This window comes from Anoplopoma fimbria, chromosome 6 (assembly GCF_027596085.1).
Source record: "Anoplopoma fimbria isolate UVic2021 breed Golden Eagle Sablefish chromosome 6, Afim_UVic_2022, whole genome shotgun sequence".
Taxonomy (NCBI): Eukaryota; Metazoa; Chordata; class Actinopteri; order Perciformes; family Anoplopomatidae; genus Anoplopoma; species Anoplopoma fimbria.
In genome coordinates, this window is record NC_072454.1 from 12,753,920 (window position 1) to 12,763,004 (window position 9,085).

Consider the following 9,085-nt stretch of genomic DNA (forward strand, 5'->3'; position numbering starts at 1 on the left):
TTGACCACTTTTAAGAAGAATTTTAAGGACCAAAGAAGAAGAAGAAGCATGCAAAAAAAAAGCCACTACTGCATACTTAAACTCATGTTTGGGTCAACCAAGTGCACAGGGATTTTTGTTTTGTTTTGTTGGGAGCCATTTGTTGTTAGTAGGATGTAAAGTGTCCTAACATTTTAAATTATATTATATATAAAGGATCTTGACCATTGGCATTACATATTATTAAGCACTTTTCACATATTTTCACCTATATTTCCCAAGATTTCAAGATTTCTGATCTCATAATCCTGAGATTGAGAGACTTCAGCAGCACAATGTCCAGCTTGTGTCCCCTCTATCCCTATGGCATGAAAAGCTGCAAATGCTGTCGCAACTGAAACATGACCAATGTATTGAAGGCTGGAGATGACGACTTAAGTCCTAAAGCTTAATTGGAACACATGCTTTTATTGTACGACACATGTATCCCTTATCGCTCAGGAAACTCCAGACTGAATCAAGCTTCTGTTAACACATGTTTTGTCTGCAGTTCCAAAAGTTCATTTTGTATTGTCCTCTATCATTCCAGGAAAATGACATACTGGTTTAATCTCTTGAGGTCAGTGCATCTATCAAAAGTTTTATTCTGCACAAAAAAAACAGATAAAAAATGTCAACAAACCAAGTGCTGACATGTCCAGTTTCACATCCACAAGTTAAAACAGAGCCTGCCATATGGCACAAAGGATTAAAAAAGATACAGATCAACAGTGCTCACATTGATCCTCTGTAGTGTCACAATAATCCCTTTGTGTCATTAATCAGCGAATGGGCACGTCTACTGTAATGAATTGAAACACATCGCATACATTTTATTTGACTATAAACTGTGCATAAGCTGCAGCTGTTTGAAACTGGAAATGATAAATCCCTGCTTGCATATAAAACACCATGTGTCGTTGTATATGTATATATAAAATGTATATGTATATGTACATGTATGTGTATATATAACATTCATGCACAGTCTTTGCCAAGCACATGGACGTCCTAGAATAAGGTGGTTACTATTATTGGTGTCAATGGAGAGAAACTTCTGATATTGTGGTTGGAGGTTGTTTTTTTTCCCTCTCTTTAGATGTGTAGTTCTGATTGACAGGAGGCTGGAGCTCTGCAGACACCTGTTGTGTCTCCTTAAAGCGACCCAAAGCTGTGGGCTGCATCAAACGCGTCGTCTCGTCCTCTGACATCGGCCGCAGCTGCATCCTCACCGCGACGCAGAGAGACACAAAGGCTTGTTGTGTAACTAATTGAGGGCTTAATGTCGCGGTGGGCAAATACGCATTAAGGGTTGCGGGTTGTGTGGTTATGTTCATTAAGACATTCCTGCACGGATTGGGGCGACAGAGAGTGTGAGGGCTTTACATAATAAAGTGCATGCTTTTCACGTGAAATGCCCCTTTAAAAGCGGTCTCCCTTCAGCCACATTGAGGAGAAATCGTAAACGAGCGGGGTTTGGGAGGAGTGAAAAGTCTGTAACAGCTGCACTTTGTTGTACCAATTCGACTTCAGGATGGTTGCATCTTACCCTTTGCCGGATGGCTTCACCGACTTCGACGTGTTCTCACTGGGATCTTGTCTGCTGGTGGAGGGTGAGTGTTTCTATTTTGTGCTGGAAATCAGCCAGAACCAGTGAGAAGATAGGAGGGCTGCCACCGCTGAGCAACGTTAACCTATGGCAGGACCTGCCGCCACCCGGTCACTGACACTGTGGTGTGTTGTGGGAGGCAGAGACTGTAGCTTTCTCTTTAAACGTGCAAATGAACCTCCACGGACTGTGTGTAAACAAAAAAAATACATGGCTGCAATGTTTGAAAAGAGCGTGTTTGTGAAATATCACGGTGCTGTCTGTGGTTGACGCAATAAGCATCGCTGCGCTCGCTGTTTTCCCCCATTCATCGCTTCATACTGCCTTCATTCATGATTTCTTCATTATTTCTGTTCCATCGAAAGGTCTGCTGGGATTCTTTTTAAATGCGGTGACGATCGCTGCTTTCCTCAAAGTGAGGGAGCTGAGGACTCCCAGCAATTTCCTAGTGTTCAGCTTAGCGATGGCTGATATCGGCATCTCTATGAACGCCACCGTCGCCGCTTTCTCCAGCTTCCTGAGGTCAGTGATGTAACCAACCCCTTTAATCAACGTCAAGGGAAATGTACTGAGCAAATACTACCCTGCTACCTGTCCCCCGATACGATTAATCTACACCGAGCTGTATGATCGATACCGGGAGGAACAACCAGGGCTGTGGAGTGGAGGGGGAGCGGTGCATACACTGCTGAATAAAGCCTATGTCAAGCTGTAATTACGAGATGAGAGACCCTGCTCTCAGTCTTCACCAGTCTAGGGATTATATATCATTATATATATATATAGCCTCCTATGATGGTTTTTTCTTTTTAAAATATAGACCCATAATCTGAAATAGTAAATTAATTGATTTCTTTTATCAATCAGTTTTAGTGTATTTGGTACATTTTTGCTTATTCTTTTTAGATTTATACATTAGTACATTTCTGAACACGTCCTCTGTCTCAAGGTATTGGCCTTACGGCTCTGACGGATGCCAGACACATGGTTTCCAGGGCTTTGTGACAGCTCTCGCCAGCATCCACTTCATCGCCGCCATCGCCTGGGACAGATACCACCAGTACTGCACCAGTAAGTCCCAGTTAAATGCACAGTTATAATCAAATTCCCTACCTCATGGACTACAGGCTCTCTCTCACACACACACACACACACACACACAAACAAACACACAAGACACTCAATCAAAGACTGAGCTGGTTTTTGTTCTCAGTCTCCAGCTGATTTAAGACCCCCTGCTAATCTGAAGAGGCCAACTGGTCAACAAGTGGCCTTTTGTCTTTATATTTGCCACTGACTGTGGCCATGGAGGAATAATGACCAAATATCCAGTGAAGAAAACAAACATTATTTCCCTGGTTGCAGTTTTTTAGTGTTAAAACTGCAACCTGGGAGGCTTGAGCGCTGAGTAGAAACCATTTATCTGTACAGTGAGCAATAAAATCAGCCATATTGCTATTTTTGGATATCATTATTTGTAGGATACAGGGGGAAGAGGAAGTGACTCAACACCTGACCTGCAATCCACACTATTTTCTGTGCTTATAAGACAGCTAGTTACTGTGGTATTAACACATTAAAACAAAGTGCTTCTGCAGTAGTCTGACCTTTTCTTGGAAGTGTTAGAAATAGTAAAGATTAATGTTTTGAACTTGCTTTCATCAGGGACAAAGCTTCAGTGGAGCAGCGCCATCACTCTGGCTGTATTTGTCTGGCTCTTCACTGCTTTCTGGTCTGCCATGCCCCTCATCGGCTGGGGAGAGTACGACTACGAGCCCCTCAGGACCTGCTGCACTCTGGACTACACTAAGGGAGACAGGTACTGTGTACACAAACACACTCTTCACAATGCTATCAAGATAAACACTGATGTCTTTGCATACTCTATCCCCCATTGGGATCCAGTTATACTGATTTTACAGCCTTTTGTGCATTTTTGTCTCCACAGAAACTATGTGTCCTACTTGATCCCCATGAGCATCTTCAACATGGCCATCCAGGTGTTTGTTGTCATGTCCTCTTACCAGTCCATTGCACAGAAATTCAAGAAGACTGGCAACCCCAGGGTAAGTAAAAAAACAACAAAAAAAAACATACTTAATCCAACAACTCCAGCAACATAGCATCAGAGGCATAAAGGGATTCAGAAAGATTTCTAATTAAGTTGGCATAGTGATTCTATCAATACATAGACAGACTGACTATGTTTTGCTTAATTTGCTGCAAAAACAAATTTAATCACATGCTTCCTGGAATTTAGAAATGACAGTTGGCAGTTGTACGTAACACAGAAATTATAGCTAATGCACAATTCTTACAAATATGTAATTCACATCAAGATTCTGCTTTGAAATCAGAGTATTTTTTAATGCATTTACGCAAGTACTGGACTTAGGTCCAAATTTGAGGTACTTCACTTGCTACTCTCTACTTCTACTACACTACATTTTAAAATATTTAGTTTTTTTAGTTACTTTACTAATTAAGAGTTTAGCATCCAAAACATATGAGCTCCTAAAATATGTTGTCTTATAAATAAAACTACCCAACAGTATATACAAGTACAGCTGAAACAAGTAGTAGACAAAAAAATCAATGCAACGTTTTTGATAATTGAAGTCATTATTTAATGCTAATACATTTGATGGTCCCAGCTTCACAAATGTGAGGATTTGCTCCTTTCCCTTTTATTTGAATGTGTTTTAATTATCTTACATTTCCCTTATTATACTTTCATTCTTTTACTAAAGTAACAATGCAGAATATTAGTACATTACAAAATTGAAATCTATATTATCTTTTCCTTGTGTCAACACAACTTCCCCACATGATCTTATTTTAGAGTGACAAAACAGACAGTGAATGGGGAGCATGCAGGCTGTGACATATGTAGGTCAAAGCCCGAGGGGGAAGACCCAGTGCTTCTGTTGGGAATGTGGACAGTAGCTGGTGTGTGGTGAGGAGAACAATGTATCTGTGAATGGCCAGTTCAATCGTGGAGTTCCTCAGGGGCTGAATCAGGTGGCCTCACTTTATGTTGCATAAGCCCAATTACTCCCAGTCATCTGAGTTGGCTGGAGACACATGCATTACACGCACAAAGGCTTCAGAGTAGCGACACCATGCTCTCCAGCATTGCAATGCAATTGTTTAATGTAATGTATAGTCACACAATGTTATCCATTAAAACCTGGAGAGATACAGTTGTCCAGATGTGTGCCATGACCAGGAAGTGGTGAGAAGTTGTGTCTGATGTTGCTTTGTAAATATCCTCAAATGCCTCTGTAACTGGCACTTCAGGTCAGCACTCCTTTAGTCAGGACAAACTTGACTTTAGTACAAACTTAGTTCAAAACTATCAAAAGGATACAAAAGACAGCTAGAATATTTCCATTTCATGGAAGAAAGTTCAGCCATTAAATGAGGAAATTGTGGTTTTGTATAGATCGATTAGTGTAAACATCATATAGCTTCAATGCAGAGTTGAATCAAGCTGATACAGAATATATGATACTATCAGACCGTGTGGGCTGACATTATTCCTTTCCAACAGGGGACCCTGTTTGTCAGGGGTTGAATTTATCTCTGAATGTGTAAACTCACACTTAGAATAATGCCTACTTTGACCCCTGGATTACAACAAACTGCCCCTTTACTCACTAGATGTTTCTGCTGAGCATGAATGGTCTTAACATATACATAGTTTTTCTCCCAGACATTATCCCAGGCGTGTGACTGGATCTCATGACACAAGGCATTTGTTTTGTCCCCTTCACTCCTTATGTTCATTTGGTAATTAATCATTCATGTTTTGTACTCTTCTCTCTTTACCCTCTGTAGTTCAACCCCAACACTCCTCTTAAGACCATGCTGTTCTGCTGGGGCCCCTACGGCCTCCTGGCTTTCTACGCCGCTGTGGAGAACGCCACCCTTGTCTCCCCCAAGCTAAGGATGGTAAGCACATACATGCACAAATAAAAAACCTTCACTATAATTCCGACCTATTGGTGCAACGATTTTCACCAATTGTTTAATTTTCTATAAAGTATAAAACCATTAGAATGTTTTGGATTTTGATATAATCATAAATATTCTATACTTAGTGTCTTTAATTAATAAGCTGAACAAGCACTTCTGCTTGATAACTGTATTCTAGTGCAATTTCACGATAATCTGCTCCTTGTGGTCTTTTATGCATTAACCTTATACCTTGTCATGCTTGCACCTGTCTCTGCAGCTGGCTCCCATATTGGCTAAGACCTCTCCCACCTTCAATGTCTTCCTGTACGCTTTGGGAAATGAGAACTATAGAGGAGGCATCTGGCAGTTCCTCACTGGGGAAAAGATTGAAGTGCCTCAAATTGAGAACAAGTCCAAATAAACTAAGCATGTAATAATAACAAACACACGTACTGTCATGGTGGTTTCTCACAGGCTCCTAAATGTTTCTCTATGTGATTGTATGTGATCATGTTGTGTCTTGAACAGTGGTAGCCTTTGTCCCTAGTAAATATCCGTCCTAAATATGTTGCCCTTTGTTTCTGCAGTTGTGTTTCGTAAATGATTTTGTCGACCACAAATAAGAATTGGCACATTCATAAAACAAACAAAAAAAACATTGTAAAATGACTTTCAAGCTGCTGCAAAGTGAACAAAATTGAACACTTCCAACACAAAATCTCTTTGGAGGGACTTTAAGTGCAGCAGTATTTCATTGTATCACGTAAATGCAACAAACAGACACTGGACTTGGCTACTTCTGTAACAAACACAGGGTTTTTTTTCTCAAATTGAATGTCATTTCTCTGATAGAGTAGGGGATGCTTTTCATTTTGAGTTAATTTAAAGAAATGCTTTCTGTAAACAGACGTCATTAGTAATTCCCAAATATTCTATTGGTTTCCAGGTTGATTTAAATACATTACATTACAGTCATTTAGCAGACGCTTTTATCCAAAGCGACTTACAGGAAGTCCTACAAAAAATGTTATTTAAGGAGCTTCAAACCAAATAGACAGATATTAGCTGACAGAGGATCCATGTCACAGTTTTTTAATGCTTGACCTCTGACAGTCAGCATGGTGTCCTTCCTTGTTTATTGCACCTGTCAATGTAGCGTGTGCATGCCACTCTCGTCATGCTCTGTATGATTGTGCGTGACCTCAGTATTCAGAGCAGAACTGCACTAATCCTCTAAACAAGACCACCATTCTTCAACACACAGCCCCCACAACAAGTTAGAGATTAGTCTATGGCTGTAGCTTAACTGGACATGCTTCTAGTCTGCAGATTTACATATGAAAATAAGTCATGATGAATCACTGTATTTTACTTAACAATGAATTAGAAATGCAAATTCCTGGTGTAGATCATGCAAAATATAATTGAAATCCCTTCTATGACTGAGACTTAGACTCGATTTAATTTATTGAATTAACTAGTGCAAATCATAATAATTAAGAATAATACAAAATATTTTTCTTTTATTATTTATTTTTCTTCACAAAACGACATTACTTTGAAATTTCATTGAAATATATAGTCTACCCAATAACATACTGGTTATCATATAATCAACATTCTTACAGTAGGTTTCAAAAACCAAGCAGGCTACCCTCATGGTATTTGTTTTATGATTTTTTTTTGTTTTATGATTTTTTTTTTTTTTTTTGATTTTCAATTCAATTCAGTTTATTTGCCTCAGTTAATTAATGTTATCAACTGACCCTCAGACTCGGGGTCAGAGTGGAGGGTGTTTCTTTAAGTTGCTCTGAATAGCTTTTTAGACCTTTTAAACATATGGGATACTTTAGCAAACCTAGTTTTTATATTATGATACATTCATGCAATTCTTGACATTATAATGCAAATCTTCAATGGTTCAAACTGGTCCATTCAAATGTTATCCAATTTGTTTGTCAGTCGCATTGCTTTATATCATTTACAGAAAGTAATCCTCCACAGAGTGATTGACATAAAATAATAACTGACAAATATCCAGCAATTCTTGGATGATTAATAAAGGATTTAAAACTGTCGAGAATCTTTTTGTTTTTTGTATAATTCATCGTCAAAAACGCAACAAGATCCATGTAACGAATGTACCCATAATACCTAAGAATACAGTATAAAATGATGTGTTCAGTGGTGGAAAGTATAACTTTAATACTTACAAGGTACTTGTACTTTACTGAATAATTCCATTCTTGGCAGATTCAGATTATTATTACAAAATATTACAAAATAAAAAATAAATCACAGCAGTATATAAAGTAGTTAACCTGACTTTTGCTAATAAAACAATGACTATAATCCAATAATAATTTATATTATTCTAAAATGAGTCATTCTGCATAATGAGTACTTTTACTTTTAGTACTTTTACATTACATACATTTCTACACTGTGCTATTGTATTAGGGTTAGCTATTCCACCACTGGATATGTCAGTGCAATTACAGCGAAGTAGAAGTTCAACCAGCACGATGAAGAGCTTACAACATCCAGTAGAAGCCCCCAGTTGTTGTTTTCTAAGCAGATTAATTGACGACAGCCTGTCAATGGAGCAGGTTGTTGCATAATTATGCGGTACTGAAACATTTGTAGTACGCAAACCCAGCCCCTTTTCAAACAGCAACATTCTCATTTATTCACGCTAATTTAGTTATCTGGAAAAAAAACACGAGGGATAAGGCTCTTACGATGTCATGAAATTCTCTTGAAATTTGTGTTAAATATAGATAGATAGATAGATAGATAGATAGATAGATAGATAGATAGATAGATAGATAGATAGATAGATAGATAGATAGATAACCGTGTGTGTGTGTGTGTGTGTGTGTGTGTGTGTGTGTGTGTGTGTGTGTGTGTGTGTGTGTGTGTGTGTGTGTGTGTGTGTGTGTGTGTGTGTGTGTGTGTGTGTGTCCTACAGGAGCAGGGCAGGGCTTATGTTTGTTAAGCCTCATAGCATAGGGGATGAATCTGGCCCTGCCCCTGTTTGTTTTTGAATACAGGGGCAGCATATCTCCGGCCAGAGGGCATTCTGAGGTGTGGTTTCTGTAGAGATCTGTTGATGTTATCATAACACAAGTCCTGCCGCTTCTTTCTCCTCTTGAGTATCCAGTTTTCAAGTGTTAAAATCCCCCAGGATGAACTTGGGAGTGCCAGGGGAGGCAGTGTCTAGCTTTTCAATACATTGATAGATTGTCTGAGAAGTACCAATAGTATTAGTTTAGGGTAGAATGTAAACAGATGCCACAATCCCCATGCAATGAAGAGCATCAGAAATCCATTTCACTGAGGCACGTTGTTATGTAAGACCTCAGTTAGCCAGTTCTCTGTAAAACACAAGATACACACATCACTGCATTCTTTCACCCTGTTCGATGATGCATACATGCAATCATCCTGAGCAGATTATTGTAATTTAGATCAATATAAAACTTCCATCACACGCAT

At 39.0% G+C, this 9,085-nt stretch overlaps 1 protein-coding gene across 1 annotated transcript; it reads left to right on the top strand.

The window, feature by feature from the left end:
* Positions 1-1,158: 1,158 nt before the first annotated feature.
* Positions 1,159-7,241, top strand: rgra (retinal G protein coupled receptor a). Its single transcript, XM_054600332.1, has 7 exons — positions 1,159-1,631; positions 1,993-2,149; positions 2,577-2,698; positions 3,293-3,446; positions 3,576-3,693; positions 5,468-5,581; positions 5,865-7,241. Exons 1-7 carry the CDS (start codon positions 1,553-1,555, stop codon positions 6,006-6,008), a joined length of 888 nt encoding a protein of 295 aa, XP_054456307.1. The 5' UTR covers positions 1,159-1,552; the 3' UTR covers positions 6,009-7,241.
* Positions 7,242-9,085: the final 1,844 nt, after the last annotated feature.